Genomic DNA, 25,857 nt, shown 5'->3' with positions numbered 1-25,857 from the left:
TGGAACACCATGCTGGAGACACCAGATATGCACTCCAAAAAAAAATTTGTTAAATTTAACAGAGGTCTGCTGTTTCAGTGATACTAGAATGTATTCTGCACACATTCTATTGATTCAGCATAAGAATTCAATTAGAATAACAAGATATTATGTTGAATAGGACAAGGTATTATGTTATAACGAGAACAGTCTAGCATCACTCAAATGACACATTCTGTTAAAATTAACATGAGTTTTAAAGGGTGTTGGTAGCTATATAAGTTAACCACTGGACGCGCCAATAATAATCACACCCAGTAAAGACCTTCGCATTTACACTTATTCACTGGACCGGTGAACTTCATCGGCGTAAAATAAAGTTTTCTGCTTGGCGGATGTATTTTGACTGGGAGTTGTGGTAGATCAGGAAACTTTGACGACTTCTCAATCATGTAGAGGGGCCTCCGTGGCTTAGTCAGTTAGCGCGCTAGCGCAGCGTAATGACCCAGGAGCCTCTCACCAATGTGGTCGCTGTGAGTTCAAGTCCAGCTCATGCTGGCTTCCTCTCCGGCCGTAAGTGGGAAGGTCTACCAGCAACCTGCGGATGGTCGTGGGTTTCCCCCGGGCTATGCCCGGTTTCCACCCACCATAATGCTGGCCGCCGTCGTATAAGTGAAATATTCTTGAGTACGGCGTAAAACACCAATCAAAAAAAAAAAAAAAATCAATCATGTAGAGCCGTATATTTATTTATTTATTTATTTGATCGGTGTTTTATGACGTACTCAAGAATATTACACTTACCCGATGGCGGTCAGCATTATGGTGGGAGGAAACCGGGCACAGCCCAAGGGAAACCCAAGACCATCCACAGGTTGCTGTCAGACCTTCCCACGTACGGCTGGAGAGGAAGCCAGCATGAGCTGGACGAACTCACAACAACAGCATTGGTGAGAGGCTTCTGGATATAGAGCTGTGGTGAAAGGCTTCTGGACATAAAGCTGTATAAGGACCAAGCATGGAAGCATCAAGGTTACCAATTTTTAAGTCTACCGCGTGATCGGGCTAAGATCATGTGATCCTGTGCGAGAAAATGGACTTCCAGCACATATATATTTAGAACTTGTGTTGTCATGTGTCTCTGACTAAATGCTGATGACTCTTTGGTAGTGAGTATGACTGATGTTACATATAGCTGAGTATAGGCGACTGGCTAGGAGAAACAGACTAAAGTATATTACACCAGCGCCTTCTCCAGCTTAGTTCTCGATTTCCACGCATCATGAAACTCATGGAATCGCTATTCTGTATATCTGTTAATACGTTGACTTATTACGGCATGGTGAAACAAACTTGCTGCCGGCTTCGCCCCACCGAAATATAGCCGAAGTTGGTTGAAATAACATATATTGTAGCTGAACTTACTGTCTACAACAGCCCAGTCTGCTGGCTTAATGAGCTAAAGTGTTATTTCTAACGAAGGCGATCGTCAGCTCACCAAGGAGGGATCAGAATTCGTTCGGGGAAGGAGTTTTGTCAAGTGCGTGAGGATGGGAAGGGAGCTCCAGTTTCCTCAGCCAATAGACTAGACCGCCGTCGTGTACCGGTACGTAAAAAATCTGGATCTATGCCGTTAAATAGCAGTCAGATAGTTAAAGTACAGTCAAAGAATTAGTCTCTTAATTTTTCAAGAGACAGTCTGTTGTCTGAGAGATACTAGAATGTATTCAGCAATGGTACACATATTCTTATTATTAATTTAACATAAAGCTGCTGTTAGACTCACAGAGTGTTCTTTTGAATATGACAGAATAGTGTGCTATAATAACAACATACATTGTGTGACTTTATAGAACAAGAATATACGTTGAACGTGCTACTTAGTTATGGTCTGTCGGTAAGAGAATTGGTACCCACAAAGTTAGCATCCACAGAAGCATATCGAGAATTCGTCGACCGGATATAGCGTTATACTGCATGGGTCACCCGACTGTCCTGCTAATGTTTAATTCGTCATGTCAGTCACGTGGTCAGCAGTGTACCATGCGTAGAGCTGGTGTTTGTGAAGCAGAGATGTAACTCATCCGATTTGTATCTCTTTGTTTAGTTGTATGACATCACCTTGAGGGAAACCGATGACGTGAATCTTACATCGGTCAACATTCTATACTTATCCTGAATATCCACGAAAACCAAAGTGGTGTGGCTCATATAAAATTTTATAGGTTATTGCGTAGCCCACACAAGCACAAACCCATGGATCCAGTGAAAAAAGTACTCCATGTACGACTGCTGCCAGTGCACATACGCTGTATGGTTATTGCAGGACTATATGGATTATAACGCCAAACGACGCGATGCCCGTACTTGACTGCAGTATAAAGATGGAAAGGGCATGAATGCAAGCATTAACAATTCCAGTGTTGCATCACAACAGTTTAACTGTAGGCCAGCCGCGGCAACATACAATCTACAACGCTTAAATTGAATATTAAATGGTTTTCAAAGCAATGATGTTGTAGAAAAGTGACCCTCTCTCTTACGATTTCCACGATAAAGTCACGATATTAAATATCAATGTGAAGATTCCGACAACATATAGTCACTCGTTAAACAGCTCTCTGATAACGGTATTTACCGTTCGTGATGAAACCCCTAAGATCGTGATATAGCTCTTTCAGCGAAAGCATTTGTTTTGGCGCGTCAACTTGTCATGTTTATAACGCAATGTTCGCAACCTCACAGAACGTGTTTTTGAGTCACTTTACGTAGGCCTCGTCATATTTACCGACAAAGACAATTATACCTCTTACACGAGCAACCCGCCTTTGCCACCATATACCTGCCTTATCGGAGGTATCCCCAGAGCGTCTTTGCCTTGGTTAACAGGTGAAAACTCTAACCCAAAACGTTATATCTTCGTTTGGAGAGCCCTTTCATTGCGTCACAGTGTATATAAGTGAATGTTTGCTTTTCTCGGTTAAGCGATATTTAAAGGAAAATAACATAGTCACAACAAATGTCACTTTGTGTTAGGCTGTCATGCATTCACGTTAAAGTGCCTCGAGTTTTTTTTTTTTTTTTTTTTTTTTTTTTTTGGCTAAAATCTTTTCTTAATGCATACAATTTCAGAACCCAAAAGTAGGTTTATTTTCTATATTTGAATTTTTACCCCAATTTTTGACGAAGGCAAAGAAGTATCAAATATACTTCTTATATATATATATTTTATGATGTCGATAAGGCTAGAGCGAGATTCAAACTCGGTGGTTTTTGAGGCTTAATGTGGGATAAAACGAACGGGATGAACCTGGCCACTGAATATGCCGGTCATGTCAGACCGGGATTCGAACTTTCTATGGTTATATAGAGACTTTACCTGAAGCAAAACGAAGGAAATAAACCTGGAACCTGAATATGCCAGTAATGCCAGAGCGACATTCGAACTCCCTATAGCTACAGAATCAGCAACCAAAAAGTTGGGCATAACGAAAGGAATAAACTGAATGTGCAGGTTATGCCACAGCAGGATTCGAACGCCCGTTACTGCTAATGGGGGTGGATAAACCAGGCCATAGAGTATGCTGATAATCCCAGAGCTGGATTCGAACGTCTCATAGTCATAACTGGATCGGTTTCATTTCTATGACAGAAACGGGCTGCTCTTTGTATCAACACCCTTCAACGCACGGTTTATCTTGTATGATTTGCTCTGGCATGCACTGTGCACGCATATCATCGCTCTGTGTTTCATCACGTTTCTGCCATTCTAGGATTCTGCAAATTCTGCTGTCACGATGTCTGAAGCATAGTTAACTGGGGTAGGGAATGGGGAACTCGTAAAACTCAAAAACTGTGAACCTATTTGATCTTCTTCGTCACAAGTATCGGTGTATATGTGCTTGTAAAGCATATATTAAGTACACACGCACTGCAACGTCACAGAAGAAAACGTTGCGTTCTGCTACCTTTAGACCGTCTGTGTTGCTCGTCCTCGAGTCTCGCAATGAGTAACAGTGGCAATAGTGTAATGAATCAAAGATCTAAGGCTATAGCCTTAAGCCCTGTTTCTGACTGATTTCTTTGGTGTTATATGACCTTGTACAACTACCGAATCACTCTTAATGCTCTCCCTTGTTTTTAGCCAATTGGTGTTGGTTTTCAGAGTAGTTCCCCTTGAAACCTCCCTTTCTCTAGTGGAAATATGGGGAATATATACTATTGGTATAAAGGGGCTATAACGAAGATTTGAGCAAAAAGCCAATCAAACGCGTTTCAAATTAAGTAATAAAGTTCGTCAAATATATAACGCTGTTCGCTGAATACCTTTTATAAATGTTCCATTTTCAGTTTAATGAATCATTTAAACAATATTCATGTACTAGTCTGATATTGTCTGAAAGGCATTCATTTGAAATTTTCGTGGTGAATAGGGAAAATTTTACTTTTATTATTTTTATTATTATATTATGTTATTATGGATTTTTTTGTCAAAAATCTCCGACATCGGCTTAGGACTTTTTAATGTTGCTCGAACATTAGCCACAAGGAGATACACCATGCACATACTGCTGTACCCAACTAAACAATTCCTCAAACAATTCCTCTACTATATTCGGGGACCCTCGTCTATCTCAACAGGTAATTGCGCTCTCTCGATGGGATGGCCAGGCACAAGGTCGCCAGTTCAAATCCAGCTCTCGCTACTTCGACAGCCGTTGTAGTCTGATAGGCCTACCTGGTGGAGAGAAGTGCTTTATACTCCAGACACCCCGTTTTCCTCCAACAATAAACTGAACCACCATAATTTAAGTGGAGCATTCTTGAGTAAATCGTTAAAAAACAACAATTAAATATTAATATATTCGTCAAAATTCCAAATACTGATACATTAGTAAAGAGGTAGGCATGATTTTACACTGGGGTGGTCTAGAACTGTCTCCTAAGTACGGACGGCTAAGTCATATGTCGCAAAATACATGGGGTTCATATGGGTCTATGTATAATAACAGAGGCTTCAGTCACAAAAACTCAAGGGCACTTCAACGTCAAAGGCACCGTATCCCTGAAGACCCATCATCAGGGCCAAATGTACACATTCCTGGTGCAAATTTTTCATTCCGACGTAGACTTATTTTTGCATACTCCAGCATCTGCGCCTCTCGCTACTTTCGTTTTACATTCATTGCGAAATTTTGTACAGATTTATACTTGATATATATGCATTCTGTTTATGCAGCACGTGATTCTAACAGAGATCTGAAACATTTTTATTGATGAATGATGATTATAGGTCCGCACGAGGATATCGGGGTAGACACTAAGACAATGTAAACCAGCCTACATACTTCTCACAGGCTCCAGAGGTCAAGCTTGTGCAGTGGTGGCAGTGATGTAAAGAGACAGTAAGGAGCGACACATGCCCTGTAAGGAATAGCCTATACCTATTTTGACCTACCGTGCCTATAAGCAGGGCTCGATTATTTCCTCATTTCTCTTGTCGAGATGTTCAGGTGGAAGAAACTATAAATTGATTTCCTGTCAACAATTGTATCTTTTCTTTTTCATCGGGTCAGTTGGCTCTCCACTTAACTCTGTTTTATAAGAGTACCGGTAAAGGTCAAAGGCTGCACGAGGTCGCAGATGAAGTGAGGTGAAATCAGATACTAAAAAGTTATGTTCTTTCTTCCACCCATCATCGCAGTTTATTTATTTATTTCATTGGCTGTGAGTTCATGCTTATGCTGGCCTCCTCTCCGACCGTACGTGGGAAGGTCTCTCGGCAACCCGCGGATGGTCGTGGATGTTTCCCGGGCTCTGCCCCGATTTCCTCCCACCATAATGCTGACCTGCATAAGTCGTATAAGTGAAATATTCTTGAGTACGGCGTATAACACCAATCAAATAAATAAATAAATAAATATTTCATTGGTGTTTTACGCCGTACTCAAGAATTTCACTTATACTACGGCGGCAAGCATTATGGTGGGAGGAAACAGCACACATTATAAATTCTGCCCATTCTTTCCATGTGTGAACCTATGCTATGTTTTTTACGTCGCCCTGGAACAAGGGACGTCTTATGTCTTATATCACTAAGCATCATGCCGAAGACATGTCAGGTGATAATACTGACATATGACCAACCCCAGCCATGCCCGACCGGGCCCATTCTTCCTATGTACTGTACTGTTGCACAAAGGCAATAAGTAAAGAATTCTGGATTCCTTTCGTTGAAAACAAATGTAAAAAGACAGTTTAATGAAAACATAATTTGAAATTATAATTTCAAAGCACCTCTTAATCCATGCATATATAGCTCATATATTGGTAAGTATACAAGCATGAACACCGCACTGACAGATACAGAAGTGCTCGCACGGATGGCGCCATAATGGAAAGACGAAATTTAACAAGGCTATACATAAGTCAGACAACGTGCTTAACATACATAGGCCTATACTTAATGTTTTCTAAAAATTCCACGAGTATTACGACAGAAAAAGCCTCAAAGTCTCCACTCACTGGTACAGGGAAAGGATTGAGCTGAACTGCACAGTGTGCAAAGCCACAAGCAGCCAATTATCCAAGAAGCACGTCAGTTTAAGTAAGGTTGTTCGTACCAGAAGACAGCTTTAGTGATATGGTAATGGCCCCTGCTATGAAACTGATATCTGGCACCTGTCAAAAACATGGTAGCTCACTCATACCACATTTACATTATCATCTCACGGGCTTTTCAATACATGCATGGAATATTTTACGTCATTCGTTTGGTAACACAAGACAGGCTCTATTCCGCTAATTACTAGTACTGGGTACTGGATTGCTATTGTTTAAGACGGTCAATAGTCATTAATGTTGCTGGAAATGAAGAAAAGACAATATGGAACGATATTTAAGTAAAGACGGGATTCAATATCAGTGTGATTTCATCGTGAGCCACTGAGTAATATTTGCGACACTTCAGATTTGCTTGCATTAAGTATAGTAGCTTTGATCTTTTTAATGGTTCTTGATTTCAGCGTTTTTTTCTAACAACATGACTGCTGTCTTGTGTTTAATTTACGGTTTTGTGTACACACAACCTTTTACCAACAAGTTCCCATTTTCACAGTCATATAGTGATGGCCATACAAAATAGTCGATTTGTCCCGATCCACTTTGGTCACATGACCACCACAGCTTGTGTCTCTCCTCGTCATAGGTGACGTCACTCGTGGATAAATGCCATGGCCGGCTGCTGGATCACCATTTGCCAGGTCAACCGCGCGCTCTCATGAAGATAGCGACCTAATGCCTTGTTCTCTAATAATGCACTTTCCACTAGATCTCTGTGATCTTCGGAAGTTTTTGAGATCGCCATCTGTAGAAAAAGAGTTTTTGACACTTAAACATGACTTGTTGGCATATATATGCATCTTCTAAATGAAGATCACCGTCGTTCAGCACATATCTTGAAATTCCCAGCTGTGCCAAAACTTTTTTATTGTTTTCATGCAAAAGTAAACTGAATCTTGAACGACATGCATATTCTTACACTAAGACAACATGAGAGGTTAGTGCTGGATGATATACCCGGTCATCTGATGACCAATAATTTAGTGAGTATGTGATTAAAAATAGAACATTTAGTACCAATTTTATGTCGATAATGAATGCATCCCTAAAACAGATTCCTACAAGACGTCTCAAGCAGTTAAGCTTAAACGATATTTGTATGTGAACTGACGTTGTGTACAAACCTTGGCACCAAAGACAGACATTAATTATGGTAATCCAGAAATGATGTACATGAGGCTACAATACAAATGCATGCCCGCTGTCGACCATTTCAGTTGTTGTATATTTACAGTTAGATAATGTTTAACCCACTTTATTCAAGTTTAGGTCTAAATATATCATCAATAAGTTCGACCTCATATGTCTGAAATAGTGTTAAGTACGACGTTAAACCCTAGGCATTCATTCATTCAATTCAAAGTTAGTCTATCCTGCTTCACCTCATATATCATTTAGAAAAAGAGCTATGTTGTCTTATCAACAACTTAAAGACAACCCCCCTCTTTTTCACAATAAAATACGAGGTCAAGCACGCCTATGCTAACATTGTTAAATAATTGTTGATACGTTCAGACCTATATATATACCCATATATTAAGGGTCAAGTGGGATCTTTTTAAGCGCTCGCGACTGCCCGAGTAGGGCGCATACTGGTGCTTTGCTTGTATTATACGGTAGTGTGAACCTGTCAATTTAAAGTGATGCGGGATATATTCAAATTCTTTCATGTTCGTCATCAAAAATGTCCCGATCTGCACAATCTCGAAAACATACCTAAAACTATACTTCGCTCACAATCATCATCCACTGGGTCAAGTAATGCTTTCAGTCCCTTAATTAGCGAAATATTCCACCAAGTTTTAATACATGATATCACTTCACCTTATCATGACCCACAATTAAATAACCTGTAGACCAGGGTGTGGTAATTCAGCACTTCCATGTCATGGGGCCCCACAAGGGGCTATACAAAATGTTACCTCTGTGACGGGTTTAGTGTCCAGGTTCTCCAGTTCTGCTTCAGCACGGAATGGATGGCCTCTTTGAGATCGTCAGGTAGTGGTTTGGTCTACGGAGGAACAGTTCTCGTACTCTGTGACCTTCTGAAGCCGACAAAAGACGTTGTTTCGCTACTTGCAACAGGAATATATGTATGTATTGGTTACTGTCTAATACTGGTAATTAGAGTAAGATGGGTTGAGTTACACCAAAGCAGAGATATCTGAGCAATATGGTTGGCATATAAGGGCCACAATCGTCGATACCGATTCCCGCTCATTGGCGACTCGGGTTCCGTCCAGACACTCGTGCTGCATAACCAGACTTCCAAGACACGCCATCTCAGCGACGAGAATAACTCCACAGCTTGGACCTGCATGAATCTATACGGGGAAAGAATTCCCCATGAGTTCCTCTAGGGGAGCAGCTATGAACGATTATGAACAAATCTTTCAATATATGCATATATATATATATATATATATATATATATATATATATATACTTCATTCTCAAGGCTCTTATAACAATTGACATATACTCACCTGCAGTACTGTGGTTGTTTGAGCCGCTCTAGGAAGCTGACGATCATATTGTTGTACACGTCTTTACAGCTGCTGTATGTGTTCTGAAGAAGAAAACCGAATGCTAAATCAAGAATACAAAATTTACAAAGGAGACAGAAAAATACTTAAGTATATCATAATAAAGCTTTTTCTGACAGATGATGAAATTTGGAAAGTGTCTCACCTGTCACGTGCTGAAACAACACATGTGCATTCATAGCAGTACAAATATTTGGAGTAACTGCCGAATACAAATTTACTTGTATTAAAAGCTTGTTTCCTTCCGGTGATCATATACAGTATATTAATTAATAATTAATTTAATTATTAATATTAATTGGCTTTAAACACACACTTTAGTCGAGGCAAAGAGCACGCATGCACCTTCGCTTCAGGTAATGTCTTATCCTGATTTTTATCTTAATACTTTTTTTAGTACGGCGTAAACACCAATCAAATAAATAAAATAAATCAATAAACAAATAAATAAATAAATAAAGCCTGAAAAACCTTGCTACAGGCGTTCATAATACAGTCTTCACAAGGTAATGGAGGCACAGGTCAAACAACCTTGAAAACATAGGCCAAGATAATTAAACGCAACAGGAGTTTTTTCAGCATGATTAGATGCACATGAGACATAGGTTTGATGAAAATATGTTACATAGGCTACTTCAAGGGGTAACGTGTTAACACTCTTGTCACAAGGTCAAAATTATCCAATAAAAATGTCAAATGACCCCATTAACCTTGAAGAAATTGGCCAAGGGTGCCGAAAATGAATAGTGTTATTTCCATTATTTAAATGCACACGTGGTATAAGCATGGTAAATATGGCATATGAGAAACCTGGTCAGAATTGATGCTTTTGTGAACCATATTAACGAATCACGATAGGTCCTACAAATGTTTTACCAGTATGTCTTGGCTTTCAAGAAAACATGAGGGATAGTTTTTTCGAAATTTACGACGAAAATGAAATAGAGCTATTATACTTTTTCGGAAGACATATATGGAAGTTCGGCCTTGGAAATAAGCGAATAACTTTACTAGCTCTTTCATTGACTACTTGCCATGAGTAGGTCGCTAAGAAATTTTACAATCTCATCCTCGTTTTTGTCGAAATTATCTTCCAGAGCTTCTTTAGCATCTATCCACTCTTCGCTTTCTAAAGCATTGTAGCGCATGGCGATCACACTCGGTCGACACTTCTCATTTATGTTCTCGAAAGCTCGCTTGTCTGGGACGAACTTGGGCTTGACGGCCGGTTTGATGGCGGGTTTGGCGGGGATAGGCGGAGGTTTGGAGTCTGGGGCTGAGGCTAACCTGGTCAAAATCATGTACATTGCATACAAGGTATAAGTGCATTGCATCAAAGATGAGCCCTGTATCCCATATATAATGCTTTAGTAATGCTAAAAACGACCACATATACACCACATTTGTCATACCTTATGAGGTACTTACAGAATTGATCAAGTACGAATACACACACACAATTGTTGCTTTGTTCTTACATTTACATTTCACTAACGCTGCCTAAGGATCTTTCGTATAACTTTCATATAGATATGGAATGCTACCTACTTTTTCTTCAAGCTGTCTACTTCCGTTTGAGCATTACTAAGGTTTGTTTCTAACGTCTTCTTCTCTCTCCGGAACTGCTCCTGGGAGTCTTGTATGGTTTCCAGTGCCACTTTGTTTCTCTTGTACTCGTCCTGCAGATTAGCGTTCACCATCGTCAGCTCCTTAATCTCTCTGTGTGCCTTCTCCAGTTCTTCTCGTAGTCCTTCGTTCTCACTCTTCACCTTGTGTAGCTCGGAGATTATCACCTCGCCAGGACCCTGTGGTTTGTTAGCGATATGTGGAAGCCTCTCGTCCTGGTTTTTACTCAGCAGCCGCTTCAGATCGTCGTTTTCCCTCTTCAGCTCGTCCAGTTTCACCCACATTTGTCCCATGCCAGCGCCTCGACTCTGCCTTGGCGTCCCAGGGCCAGAAGATAACTTCTGGTAAGCTGTGGAGAGGTTCTGCAGCAGGGACTTGGCCTCCTCCAGGAGCCGCTGGGTCTGCGGATCCCTCTTTTTCCAAGAGAAGACATGGTCTAGACGAGCACAGAAGGACTTGACCTCGGACATGAGGTCTTTTGCTCCCTCCGACATGGCCCACGTGTATTCTTGGTACGCGTACTCAGATTGGGCTCGGCGCACGAATGAATGGGGCGCACGTCTGAAACACAAGACATGTACAGACATCAGGAACACAGGACATGTATAGACATCAAGAACATAAGACATGAATAGACATCTGGAACATAACACATGTATAGACATCTGGAACACAAGACATGTATAGACATCAAGAACACAAGACATGTATAGACATCTCGAACACAAGGCATGTATAGACATCTCGAACACAAGACAGAGACATCAAGAATACGCTGGACTTCAAGACAAACGTGCCATTTGAACAAGAAGATTGGCTTTCAAAGACGACCAAGAGATAGATGTAAGGAGCATATCATCACATTTGTTTGAAAAGCATTTAAACCAGAAATCCAGAAAACTAGACAGGAAAGAGAGACAAAGGTTCACGTGTATTCTAATTACACTGTGGTTTGGGCTCGACGTAAAGCTTCTGCACATGTCTGGAACACTAGGCGGATCTGGACATCAAAAAATAAAGACATTTAGATAGACATTCGGAATGGACGGATGCCAAGAAAAAAAAGAAATATATCAGTTTAAAGACATGATGAGTAAACTGGACGAACATATACCCTGAAATTTGAAAAAAATTGTCGCGCTAGAAATCTCAGTTGGATGGAAGAGAAACCATGTCACACTGGTGCTGTCAGATATGTTTAGAAGCCAGACCATTAGGCGTCCGGAACGCTAGGACGAGAAACAGAGACAACACAGCACCACGGAGTTGTCAGCAAATGAGGTGGCATCAGGCGGTAGGTGAAGCCTTCGCCCAATGTAGTTTAACATGATCACACCCTAGAATGATCGTCAGATAGTACGGTCAGAACAATATATACTAAAAGCACTCAAGATGTAAAACAGACCTGTGAATTATCTATGATTCCATCTTTCAGTATTCGGCAACAAATCTGACAATAACGATATAGGTGCCAGGTTGATATGAATAGGGAAAGTTATTCAGCTTAAGCTTAGATCCCGTGTATGCAGAGGCTTTATTTTTGACTAGGTTTGGGTGTCATGTGAAATGCTAGCTATTATCTGAGACAAGATACTGATAAACTTAATAGGCCTTTAACATTCCTTATATCTTTCCGGCATCATTTTAAACTGCTCACTGCTTTCTCTTTGCATGATTCCATGCCAGTTTCTTACTTGGTATTTTGGTTCTTCCTTGGACTGTTGCGTATGTTTGAAACTTGCAATCTAGGCGGTGCAAACTACCACGTCCTTGCAATTACATGAAAGTTAACTATCAGTCAGGTCCAAGGCACTATTTCTCAAACATGAACGAAGATGCCTACGCTAAACGTGCATGCAAGTGGATAAAAAATAACGCTTTATTTCATAGGATCTGTCACACTTTGGAAAAATTAATTTCCTATACAATTTATACTGTTTATAATTGCGTTATATCACAAAAATATCATCAGAACTGCCTCTGGGCTGGCGTTCTGAATGTGAAACCCTTGTTTAAAATGAACTGACGCATATTCATGGTTTTATAGTGAAGCTCTGAGCCAATCATCAGCATACTAGTCACGTGACAAAAGTACTGGCGCTGAACACAAAGCGAATTTAACCCAGGTGGGATAGATTGAAGACGAATTTGGCATAAAAAATGAACAATACAGCTTTTAGCTAAAAACTTCTTTCTGGAAAAGTAATCAGACTGCATCTAGTTTTTAGTTTCAATGTCCTGTAGTACTTTAAACTTTAAGATTCGCCTCATACGAAACTACGAATACATTACATATGACAACAAGTTTGCAAGAGATTTCCTTTGTAGCAGACTTAACGTGAGAGCTCAGCATCACTGTTTCAACCCTTCAACCCTTGGGATGGCTTCCGTTGATAAAACTATCAACGGAATCTGATTTATTTCCCTTACTTAGTATATGCATATGGTACGTGAGTGTGTGTGTGGCAGTGTGACACTTCCTTCTCTCAGGTCTTGGCGACTGACCCACTTCGAAACACACGACTTATCCATGCTGAAATACAATCACGTGACCCATGGATAGAAGTTTGGTGGAGGGAGGGGCAGGGGCCGAAAGAGACTCGAGGATTAACCCCAACATATCCAATTAGGGTGAAATAATTTCCAGGTAAGCAGTAAGGTCGTAAAGGAGTGCGGCTTGAAAAACATCTGCCGTGGTACAGGGTCCATGATACCTGACAAAGGAATGTCCTCTATAGCGTTTCGTGAAAGGCGGGCATTGAATGGGGCGTGAGATAAGGATATTGTGTATAAGGTTAATATATTGTGTAAATCCCTCCGTATACCATTGCGGTGAACACGGCTGACCTAATCTCATCATGTAGAAATATATAAATATATTCCATTACCTGATAACCGTTGTTTCAAGCTCCATGGTGGAAGGTTTTGATTATGGAGAATCCGAAATATAATCCTAAATACACTGGAATGTTACTCCAAACCGAAAGTACGCTAACAACTCCATGCAGAACAACTCTGTATATCAGATCCACAAGCACGCTTGACCCAGAAAGGAGACGATACACACCCTCAAAATAGTAGTGAATTTCATGAAGGCAGGAACAGACGTACACGACGGGCTTGCACGAAAGAACTCTATATGTAAGTATATCGTACTTCGAACGACTGCTAATAGCTCAGAGGCCACCGTGTTTTTTTTTTAAACAGGATATAGGAGAGCGTTTCACACGTTGCGGTACTTTAAGCTACACAGGTAAGGGCAATCAGGGATTTTCGTTGCAACTCTCAAAGTATTACAATAGGTTTTGCATCGGTTTTAGAAATAACGGTAAGAAACTTTACAGGTGCAAAGTATACGCCCATGTCCATGTGGATAGGACAAACATATACCATGATATGTTTGTACACTGTAACTGATTAATTTACTGGTTTTCTAGGAATGTTCAGTCGATTTGCTTCCTATCTGACCTGTAGGTGATGGTTCTACCACACTGATTGCCTCATCATGGGAGCAATTATCACCAAATGATGTGAACCATTAGATCACCACCATCTGCTTACAGCAACGACAAACAGGATTATTTTAAGATGTATATATACATTCACATGAAACACTCTCAATATTACATTAACTGTGCTACAAACCTTGACCTTGTTTCAATGATGTTTTGATCATATCGGCATATTGGCATGTACAAGTTTTTTTTCAATACAAAGAATTAGGCCAGGGAATTGTTAAGTACGACGTTAAATCCCAAGCTGTGACAAGTAGATTTAAACATACAACATGTATTTGTATTCAATGTTCTGTCGGTAAGCTTTATAAAATGTAAAGTCATAATATACAGATTCATTCCACGTGCAGATTTTCACAAGTACAGTGGTATATGGTACACAGTGATGAAGTGGCTATTGCCTGCAATGAAATGTACGCTGTCTAACCTTATGTACTGGATAGGAAATCCGGGAAAAAAACAAGTTTACAGGTCTGGATCCATTAAATATGACCTTCACAAGCAAAACAAAAAAACAAAAAAAAAAAAAAAACAGCAAGCTTAAATCAGTGACTATGAGTGTGGTGCTATAAATAGGTCACAGATATATTGCGCCTTAGCCTTTGCAGCCTTAGCCTTAACGGAAACACGAATTATTCGATGCAAACACTAAATCTTTTGTTAATACGTCTGTTAACATATGCATATATGTTAACAGAGAGTCACACTAGAGCAATAAATCATATAATGACCTGAGGCCGGTTTCACAAAACTGACCATATCACCAACACACACACGATGTATAGGCAATGTTATGCTTCCAAGTTAAGTGCTTGTGAACAGTGTCTGTTTGATTAATTCTTCCAGATTTTGACATATACGTTTGGCACCCTAATTCATTATAGTATAGGATTCAAGTATGAGGGTTGTATATATGTGGATGCAATACAGAAGAACTTCCATATACGGTTACTTATAAATTAAACAAAAGCAGTGATGCTAATGTGATGGTGGTTTAAAAACGCATTGATCATACATTTAACTTCCTATGTCTTAATAATAGTATTGTATTAATCCAAATATATCGATCGAAATGGCAGCATTATTCGGTATTCGTTAATACTCTTCATAACCTGTGAGACAGGCCTACAGTGTGAGTTGACGTGTTTTGTAACCTGTTCCTGGCAATGCTTTAACTGTAGTGTTTATAGATCAACCGAAAAAACATGCATTATTTTCTTGTAAATCTATGTAAAATGTGATGACAACATAGCATTGTGACTAATTCTAGAACAGTGAAGCATAATATATTGCTGTTTTTTAAATCTAATTCTGCTCCAGTCTTAGGGCCTGTATAAGTTGTTACTTTCCAAAGATTTATATGAACAGTAAGAATAAAGCCTTAACTGAGGTAAACTGACAAAACAAAAGACTACAGCACAGAGAGTAAACCAGGGACCAGTTTCATGAAGCTCACTCAGCTAAGTTTGCCCTTAACTACCATGACGACGTATGTTGTAGAGATATAAAATGCATTTAGCTTTGGGCAATTTAACACTAAGTATAATTCATGAAACCGGCGCCTGAAAAGCGATAATTGTGGTAACCTACTTGGCAAATGGCCACAGGTAAACCGGTAGAATAGGGATTCTTTTCAATTTACCCCAGTTAGGGTTTCATTCTAACTGTTCATTTAAATGCTTAAATAGTAGCAAGTTACACGTCCCTCGCGTCATGGATTAAGCAGAATTATGTAAAAATATATGCACTGATGTTAGTTGCAATATATATCAGACGTCACTGATCTAGGAGCCGGATTTCACCGGTTAGGTGAGGCCATGTGTCGTCACTGATCTAGTTCCACTGCTCATACTGTAGTTTTACTCCATTAAGCCTACAGCACAGTGGTGTGTACACTGCATTTTCGGGCAAGTACCTTCCAAATACAATTCACATATCTAGATCTTGCGGCACTGGTGCATACTCTCATGGGAGTGGAATTGAAAGGACGAATGGATAGACGCTAAGGACGGCGGTATAGCTGATGTTAACTGTGGAACTATAGTTGGCGGATCAATACTCCATCTATGAATTAGTCACTGTCTCGATGATGTCAGAGTGGCCATTTCCGGCTGCTATAGAGGAACTTTAAACAAACCAAGGAATATATACGCCTCTCATTCGGAGGAAGGCACATGTTATTGAAAATATGGACAGTTTGGAGTTAAGGATAACCATAAGGCGATCAAAGCGATACAGAATTACTGAAAACGTTGACAACAAGTGTTCATATATTAAATGCAATGAAGCCTTGCAGACCCGATGTTTTTAATATGCGATTATAATGCAGTAATTGTAACAGGAAGACAATATTTTGTTTTGGCGATGTTTGACTGTACACTACACCAATCAGGGCGCTGTGTTCATTGTAATAGGCAACATACAGACATACAGGGAATTATCAGTAGCTTCATAACGGTTTATGTATGCGTAAGGTTCACTTAACCAGCATTCTGATTAATGAAATTTACTGGAACACAGAAGTTCTCGGCTCAACAAAAATCTTCAACATCACATTCTCATACATAGAAAAAGCATGACATAATCGTTCAGAAAAACCTGGCTTACCAATCGAGAATCCTTGAACCAAACCTTCCCAGAAATCGGGCGATGCGGCAGAGGCCCAGTGATTCCAGTTCTGCGGGGCTCGGGACCTATGGCCGTGTGGTGTGTCAGAGCATACTGCCGGGCGGGCTGGGTCGGGTGTGCACGAGCGCGGATGCTGACTCTGTCCCACGGCTCTGTAGACAATGGGCCTATACCAGCCGGCTGGCGTGTTTCTCGCGTGCTCAGCACGCACTGTAATTAATGCACGACTGTACAGACGCTATTCCGATCGATCGAAATTGAGTGAGAAGGCCTACGCGCATTTCCCGGTAAATGCAGACGACAAAAGCAGTTCCATTGTAAATCCCTGATTTTCTCTTCTCACTTGCGAAATGAATGTATTATGTAGCATTTGTAATTCTAGAAATCAATGTACCACGGCGTATACTAAATGTCAGTTTATTGTGTATATTCTATAACGTGTGTTTTTCCGCATTGGCCTGATAATTTATTAATTTCCAGGTTCTGCTCATATCCTTCCACGGGCTGAACTAGGCCGTCTGAGCCAGCGGTTCCTGGAGCAGTGATGCCGCAGTGACAATATCGTCCTTCAGCAAACCCAAACAAAGCTGTAACGGGGAAAGATGGCGGAGAAATGCGACGACGGGGAAAGGAGTAGGCCTGTGAGTGGGGTAGGGGAAGTGTCTGACGATCCGGACACCGAAGATCAAGGCTCGGAGGAGCACTGTTTTGAGTCCTGTCCCGTGGACGTAAACGAATACAAGATCATTGCAGCCATAGATTTCGGCACGACATTCAGTGGCTATGCATATTCCTTCACAGGAAACAAAGAGGCGATCTGGACGAACAAAAATTGGGGTCAGACTCAGGGTTTCTTGCTGCAGAAAACGCCGACGTGTTTATTGTTGGATCCTGACGGGAAATTCTCAGCATTCGGTTTTGAAGCTGTGTCCAAATATAACGAACTGTCCGAAGAAGAAGCGGTCACTCATTATTATTTTGACCGTTTCAAAATGAAGCTGTATGACAATAAGGTGAGTGGATGGATGGTTATGTCAATGATTCTGCAAGGCACTGGCTATACGTGGTGGGTATAGATACCTCAGCAACAAATATAATGTCATTCTCCCCCAAAATACGCCTATAATGTTGCACTGTTTGTCTTAAAATCCGAAATTATTATCATGGGAGAGATTCTGTATGCATTGTATATATGCTCCTAACCATCTCCAGACGATGATCAATTAGACAATTTGGATTTGTTTGACGTAATCTGTGGAGGTAAGAATGGATCTCTGAAGAACATTTCATCAGGGCCTTGCATCTCTCAGTTTCCTTAAAAGGAAAATCATGTTACAACGGGATGGGGGCTGGTACGGGAGATAATTACACGGATGAGCGATTTCACTATCATGCAAAAATAATATGACAGATGTGGACACATACATAATGATTGGCACTGACACCAACGCGTCAAGATGCTACATACAAGGATGACACAATTCCGTCGATATGTAATCATTATGTATTAAAGACGATACAGTACATGAATAATCTGGAAATGTTAAACTCACAAACCATTATCGATCTATTCAGCATGGTCGAGACGGCTAATGGGACAGAAATAGACTGGCCATCAGCTGGTCAGTTAGACGGCTAACAAAGCGCTCAATGTGAATGAAATCTGAGATCTACGTTTGACCGGCGGTCAGTTAACGCCACCTGTCCCGTATATTCCAAACAATGGCCTATGTGTGAGATTGAGAATACAACTATGTTATATCGATAGTCTAGAGATAGACTTAGCAGTAGGGTGCTAAACTCTAGAATTGTGCTGCTATAATGAGGACGGAGCATCGCATTGTATCGATATAATACAGATTAAATTCACTAAAACTCTGACGTAAACCCCAAGCTATTATTAGCACATCAGAAATGAACAATGCTAAACTGTGAAACGTTTTCAATAAATACACATCCTTCTATTATTAATCAGAAAAACCACTGCGTCGGCCAAAGTGTATATCACACATATTACAATTCTAAGTTTATAGCCTTCGCCGTATAGATATCCGTATATACATGTAACACCTACCATCCATTGTGAGCGTTTACGTGCTTACATTTAGTTGGAAGTGGAGAGCAAATTATGTATATGATTCACTATTAATGGGTGGTATTTCCTGTTTTCACAGATTTTAACATATTTGAGTATAAACTTGTGACTTAACATACATGTATATCATTAAATGTATCTGTGGGTCTGACACATACGTATTTATAGCCTGGTTTATCGCAGATAGCAATAGCTGACACATACGTATTTATAGCCTGGTTTATCGCAGATAGCAATAGCTGACACATACGTATTTATAGCCTGGTTTATCGCAGATGGCAATAGCTGACACATACGTATTTATAGCCTGGTTTATCGCAGATGGCAATAGCTGACACATACGTATTTATAGCCTGGTTTATCGCAGATGGCAATAGCTGACACATACGTATTTATAGCCTGGTTTATCGCAGATAGCAATAGCTGACACATACGTATTTATAGCCTGGTTTATCGCAGATAGCAATAGCTGACACATACGTATTTATAGCCTGGTTTATCGCAGATGGCAATAGCTGTTCACGTTGTCTCGACCCTTATTTTTCGTTTTTTTCCCCCTTTTTTCTTCCGGTCTTTGATCAGTTTTATTCTCTACTTTGTGTAGCTTGCACATGCTCGACGCAGCCTTCACATGCTCGGTGCAGCCTTCGCATGCTCGGTGCAGCTTTCACGTGCTCGGTTGAGCTGCAACTGCAATTTTCGGACACACTTTGGCTTGTTGGTATATTATGTGGCGGATGTCTCTTGTTTTCTTCGCATAGATGAAAATTTATATTGCCGACGTTTTGGTAAATATTATTACTGATGGTGAAGGTCGGAAGTATCACTTTATAGACACAACTTTTGACAATTAAGCTTAAAGCATTCGCTGAATGATCTAAATGGGATAGTTATTTTTTGTTTAAATCAGCTGACACATCAATTAGCCCATATAAATCAACGCACGTTTCGTAGATTTTATCTATCAGCAAGTCCATCCCGACGTAAACAAAACCCGAGTCGTAATTCTGAGAGTAACCATACATGAATCAGCTGTTTAACCTCGTAATTATTTTTGAACAATCTATAGATCAGTCAGCTACTTATTTGGTCAATCGATTCAGTCAGTATGCAGATAAGTCAATAAGAAACTCTAACCATACCGGTTATTCAGTAAGCAAATGAGTCAGTAAGCAATTAAAACATTAGGAAGGTGCATACCAATATAACAATAAAACAATTAGCAAATCTTCCAATACGCGAATATGTCAGTTAGAAGCTGCATAATGCCAATAAGTCAATCAGCCAATCAACCAGTAAGCAAATAAGTCACTAAGAAGCTGTGCACATACCAGTGAATCAGTTCGGAAATCAACCAATACGCGATGAGGATAATAAAAAGCTGTATACATGCCAATAAATGCATTTAGCAATTCAATAAACCATTTAGTAATTATACTTAAATAAATCAATAAGACTTTTATATATAGACACAAAAGTTAGCAAATCAACCAATATTTATTTATTTACTTGATTTTGTTTTACGCCCTATTCAAGAATATTTCACTTATACGACGTCTACCAGTATTACCGTGAGAGGAAACAGAGCAGAGCACAACCAATAAGCAAATAATTCAACAAGAAGCAGCGTATATACCACTGAACAAATAAGCTGTTCAAGCAGTAAGAGAATTTTAATAAAAATAAACCAATCAGCTGATCAATTAATAAACAAATTAATCAAAAATCAAATCAGCCAAAAAGCAATAAACAACAAATAATAAACAACAATAAGTTAATAAACGAATTAATCACTTAATGCAAAACGAAATCCTCTTATCATATTTACAATTTATATGTTTAATTTAATAATACATGCAGTTAATTAATCAATCACCCAATCACTCTATCATTGTTTGGTTGTTTATAGGAACTACACACAGAGCTGACCCTGGTAGCGGCTAACGGACAGTTGATCTACGCCGTGGACGTGTTCGCTCACTCCCTCTACTTCATGCAGCGTCATCTGCTGAAGGCCGTCGAGGCTCAGGTTGGCTATCAGCCCGACCCAGGTTCCGTCAGGTGGGTGATCACCGTGCCCGCTATCTGGGACGAGAACGCCAAGCAGTTCATGAGGGAATCCGCCTTCAAGGTACGCAACCTAGTCATACATCTTGTCATATGCAATGTTCTTTATTTGCACAAAACCCTCGTGGTCTAAATTGACTCTTACTACCATGGAAATCTATGTTTACCTTGGTAATTAAGTTTGTTACGTGGTAGTAATTAAGGGTTGTAGTTACAATGATAGTTACAAATAACTTAGCCTAGAACAACTGCTTGGAGGAACGGCACCCGGACTCAATGTCCAAAGTTAGGTTCGGGAAGTTCAAACGAAATCATTGCTTACATGGACGTTCTGGTAAAAAAAATTTATATTTAAAATGTAAAAAAAAGGCATTGGTGTATAAGATGTATAGCTTCAAGATGAGGAAAATTATTCTGGTATGTCCTGAAATTCAGACCATCAGGTGATGTATTGAGGGACAATGAAATATCGTTAGATTCGTCGTATCTTGAAATTTTCCCCTGTATGTCCATGGGATTAATCACCGTCTTTTATAGAGGTGAAATGTTTTGATTACGGCGTTTAATACCAATCAATGAATTCATCAATCGGATCTATGCCGAGCAAGGCATTTAATGAGTACTTCTTTTCAGTCTCTTGTAATTATTGATATGTTTCACCAGGCGGGTATCATAGAGTCGAAGCACAGTGATCAGCTGTTGATCGCCCTGGAACCCGAAGCCGCCTCTCTTCACTGCCGAAGTCTTCCTGCCAACACTTTCATCGGCTCAGAATCAGAAGGCGCCAACAACCCAAGCTTCGAACCTGGAACCAAATATCTTGTAGTGGACGCTGGAGGTATGTCTAAGATCTAGATTCTTAAATAGTTTTTTAAAAACATTCGATCTTAAGATTCGACCCGTTCGAAATAAGCTGTATTTATTCAAATTTTCTTGAATACAGTTTGTGATTTGTCTTTAAACTGAAGGGAATGTGGTCCATTTGTGGATGTAAGTTAACCTATTCTTGTGACAAAAAGAACAATGTTTTCGTTCTGAATATGCGTGTTGGATACAAATAATTAATCAACACGAACAAATTATATCGTTCCTTTAATAGCAGCCATGCTGTGTTTTTGCCTTCTAGGTGGCACTATTGACGTAGTGGCTCACAAAATTCGGAAAGACGGTCGTGTCCGTGAGATGTTCCGGGCCAGCGGTGGTGCCTGGGGCGGAACCATTGTAGACAGACAGTTTCTAAATCTCATCGACAGAGTCTTTGGCGAGGACTTCATGAATGAGTTCCAACGGGAATACCAAAAGGACTATCAGGAATTGCTTCAAGACTTTGAAATCAAAAAACGCAGTGATAGTGAGTCACAAAGTGTAAGAGTATCTTTGCCTTACAATTTCTGTAATTTTAAGTATGACGACAAAACGGTGCCACAGTTAATTAAAACATTCGCGGATAGCACCAAAGAGGGTGTCAAGTTTTCGTCGGGAAAGCTCGTCCTGTCGTCTGACGTGGTCAGTGCTCTCTTTGATGATGCTCTCAAGCAAATAACAGACCACGTAGAATCGCTGTTAGAAAAACCCAAAATGAAGGACACCAAATACATTTTCCTGGTGGGTGGTTTTGCCGAATGTGGGCGGTTACAGGCGGCAGTGAAAGACAAGTTTAGTGACAGAGTTACGGTTCTTGTGCCGGAGGAGGCCAGTCTGGCGGTGGTGCGTGGGGCAGTCACGTTTGGACACGACCCCGGCGCCATAGGGCAGAGGATCTGTCGATACACCTACGGGGTGGGCTCCTACCTGCCCTTTGAAGAAGGTGTGCATCGGGAGGACTTGAAAGTCGAGTCAGACGGTATGACATTGTGTAAGAACATTCTACAGCTGTGGGCAGAGGCAGGAGAGATAATCGGGCATAACGAGGTTTGGCGAGAAAGTTACACACCTATCATCAGTAACCAGAAGGGTATAATATTTGAGTTTTATCGGTCCAGTCGTCGGGGAGTGATGTACACGGATGAGGAGGGCGTGGAGAAATGTGGCTTTCTCATTATAGAGATGCCTGACGTGACTGGTGATAGGTCGAGATCGGTGGATTTAGAGGTAGTTTTTGGAGGCACAGAAATCAAGGTCATCGGATTCGACCACACTAGCAACAACCGTCGGGAAACCTATATTGATTTCCTCTCTACCTAAGTGTCTGCTCAAATTAGCTTTGTACAGTGTTATTCTTGCTAAAACGTAACAATGTAACGGGCATTCCTTGCGCAGTCCGAATGTAGTTTTGTGTTGAAAAATGTAAATAGCGAAGCTCTGCCTATGGCTTGTCATTCTTGAGGCCCAGTAAGGGAGGGATGGATGATAGAGATAAGAAAAGCTAAACGATGAAAGACACTCTTATGAAATGACGAATGAGGCACAAGAAGAAACTGATAAAAGGGACACTGAAAAGTAATATATATGTATGGATAGGCGCCCAGATTGTAAAAACATATTGCATTTCTTAGCTCGAAACAAAAAGTTGCCAAATAAGACAAATGAACTGCAAAGAACAAATGCTTGAACAATTTCCTTTTTAATTGATTTGTCCCTTTCGCTTATTTATGTATATTATTTTGTTTCATTTTCTGAAAATGAACAAGTCTAACTGACATTTTTGGTAGACATCTTAGAGCGTCGTAGAGTAGATATATGCTTTAAGAAAAAGTAAGACCTATACTTCTCTGAGGCCATCGCCTTATTTCTGTTGTAATGAACTGGTTGTGAATGAACCATCTACACGCAATAACCAGCTCTTCAATGAAAACAATGAGAACTTACAGCTTTAACATGCACATTCCGATAAATAAGATTTAAATTAATTTAACCTCATGTATATTATGATAGAGGTATCACTATACGTGTAAAAACTGGTTTCATTTATATATGTGGACAGTGTATAATAGACAGACAAATTCATTTTCAGCGTGAAAGGAGAATGATCAATTGTATATGGTTCGATGGTGATTATATAATTTTAAAACTACTTCGAAACAATTTTCAAATATTTGCTTTTCGTGGCTGTTGAAAAGACTTCAATTCCGTATTTTATACATCTGTGATATATTTTATCTTCATAATAACTGAATTCGAAAGTAACCTTATCTAAGTTAATAAATCCCACTTTTTATCTGAATGTTAGTTATACATCAAAAAGCGGTTTGCACCACAGTTAAGACATTTATTTACACCAGCTACAAGTGCATTCAGTATTGTACAGTCAACACCTATCATGTCTTAAATGTTTTCAAGCAATGCCGAAACCATCGTATCAATGTACTGAAACCTTTGTGAGCAAAGGTACATGCTGCCATATTGTACATGTATATGCAGTGGTATGCATGACATCATTGTAACACAGGGCTAACTACACAACACGATACATCCTGAGCCAGGAGACACCATCAACGATAAAGGTGTTTATATTAACACAGTCATGTTCTGCATCATCAATCTATCCCGTCTGGGACTATGTTGTGCAATCCTGAGATATTAAATATTTTGGGTGAATTCGGGTTTTGTTTATTTTTGAATACGAGTGTCGTGTTTTGATATGTTACAGTTGTGTACGCAGTTGTCCGACTGTATTAAGTGATACAAAACTGTATACATGTGTATTTTGGTGAAGCAATTCTTTTCGCAGTTATTAGGTGATTATAGATAGGAACGGAACATCGTTCCTTAGCGTCCACCTTATATAGTCTACCAGCCAAACTGCAAAACACATGTAGTTTAAAACACACACAAACTCACGCACACCCACACACAAAAAACAATCTAGTATCTGAAGGTGTCTCTAAAATGAATGAAAAAGTTGATCTACAATTCTCATTCCCTTGACCAGGAGCCGGTTCCAAAAAGAGAGATCTGACAGAGTCAAAGTTTCATACCTTGACACAATGCTTAGGTTTCGGTAATTGAAAATGAAATCTTGGCACATTTGTCTTAAGATAACATTGGTCAGGTGATAAAAATTTTAATTTACAACGCCCAAAAATAAGTTCTTAAATGGCAGTTCAAATTTTGATTTTAGTCAAAAATGTTTATTTTGGAATCGGCCCCAGATATACTCAAAATATATCCTTAAATTAAAAACTTACATTAGACCTCCAATACGCCATGTATTAATGTCACAAAAGTACCGTACCTAATTATTGCCAAAAAAATGTTCAAAATATGTCGAAAAACACTTGGCTTATGACCCAAAAAATTCTCCATGTTTCGACTCTCGCACCATATTGTTTTCCGTCCAGTTTTCAAAACCCCATTTATCAGTGTACAATAAAGCATCGTAAAACGCATTGGTCGACCCACAAATTTTCCTTCAATTCTATCACAAGGACAGGAAAACTTTGCAATTTCAAGATTCCAAAACAACGAGTGCAAAAGCGCAAATCATCTTAAAGATTTATATGGTATCGGACTATAAATACTATAAATGCTTTTTATCTGGATGAGACCGGTCATCAGCCTTCACTAGTAAACATGTGTTAATTGTATTTCTATCGAATTTCCACCATATATATATATATATATATATATATATATATATATATATATATATATATATATATATATATATATAGAATACCAACGTCTACAGCGTTGATGAGGCCATGTTTAAAGTTGCTCCGCGTGAAGTGTATAAGAGAATGTGAATCAACATAACGAAGAAATATATAATACGCGCAAAATAGCCCCCAGATTTCAAGTCATCATGTTTACGGTTATCGTGACAATAGCGTAACAATAA

The 25,857-nt window shown here is 39.7% G+C and overlaps 2 protein-coding genes across 5 annotated transcripts; one reads left to right on the top strand and one right to left on the bottom strand.

The window, feature by feature from the left end:
* Nucleotides 1-1,132: 1,132 nt before the first annotated feature.
* LOC135472755 (heat shock 70 kDa protein 12A-like) lies at nucleotides 1,133-24,747 on the top strand. 3 transcript variants are annotated; one of them, XM_064752420.1, is made up of 6 exons: nucleotides 13,396-13,419; nucleotides 13,799-13,913; nucleotides 17,396-17,928; nucleotides 20,920-21,141; nucleotides 21,741-21,915; nucleotides 22,204-24,747. In XM_064752420.1, exons 3-6 carry the CDS (start codon nucleotides 17,518-17,520, stop codon nucleotides 23,259-23,261), a joined length of 1,866 nt encoding a protein of 621 aa, XP_064608490.1. In that variant the 5' UTR covers nucleotides 13,396-13,419; nucleotides 13,799-13,913; nucleotides 17,396-17,517; the 3' UTR covers nucleotides 23,262-24,747. The 3 variants fall into 3 exon arrangements, with proteins under 3 accessions (XP_064608489.1, XP_064608488.1, XP_064608490.1); XM_064752419.1 differs by lacking the exons at nucleotides 13,396-13,419; nucleotides 13,799-13,913 and adding an exon at nucleotides 1,133-1,585; XM_064752418.1 differs by lacking the exon at nucleotides 13,799-13,913 and having other exon boundaries at nucleotides 13,327-13,419.
* On the bottom strand, nucleotides 7,087-16,978 carry LOC135472756 (uncharacterized). Of its 2 annotated transcripts, none has more exons than XM_064752422.1 (6): nucleotides 16,895-16,978; nucleotides 10,695-11,333; nucleotides 10,181-10,433; nucleotides 9,087-9,169; nucleotides 8,523-8,645; nucleotides 7,087-7,345 (listed from the first exon to the last, which is right to left on the bottom strand). In XM_064752422.1, exons 2-5 carry the CDS (start codon nucleotides 11,264-11,266, stop codon nucleotides 8,612-8,614), a joined length of 942 nt encoding a protein of 313 aa, XP_064608492.1. In that variant the 5' UTR covers nucleotides 11,267-11,333; nucleotides 16,895-16,978; the 3' UTR covers nucleotides 7,087-7,345; nucleotides 8,523-8,611. The 2 variants fall into 2 exon arrangements, with proteins under 2 accessions (XP_064608492.1, XP_064608491.1); XM_064752421.1 differs by lacking the exon at nucleotides 16,895-16,978 and adding an exon at nucleotides 13,661-13,822.
* Nucleotides 24,748-25,857: the final 1,110 nt, after the last annotated feature.

Source organism: Liolophura sinensis, chromosome 8 (genome assembly GCF_032854445.1).
Source record: "Liolophura sinensis isolate JHLJ2023 chromosome 8, CUHK_Ljap_v2, whole genome shotgun sequence".
In the NCBI taxonomy this organism is placed as follows: Eukaryota; Metazoa; Mollusca; class Polyplacophora; order Chitonida; family Chitonidae; genus Liolophura; species Liolophura sinensis.
Note: the sequence above shows the minus strand (reverse complement) of the source record. Positions and strands in the feature narration are given on the sequence as shown.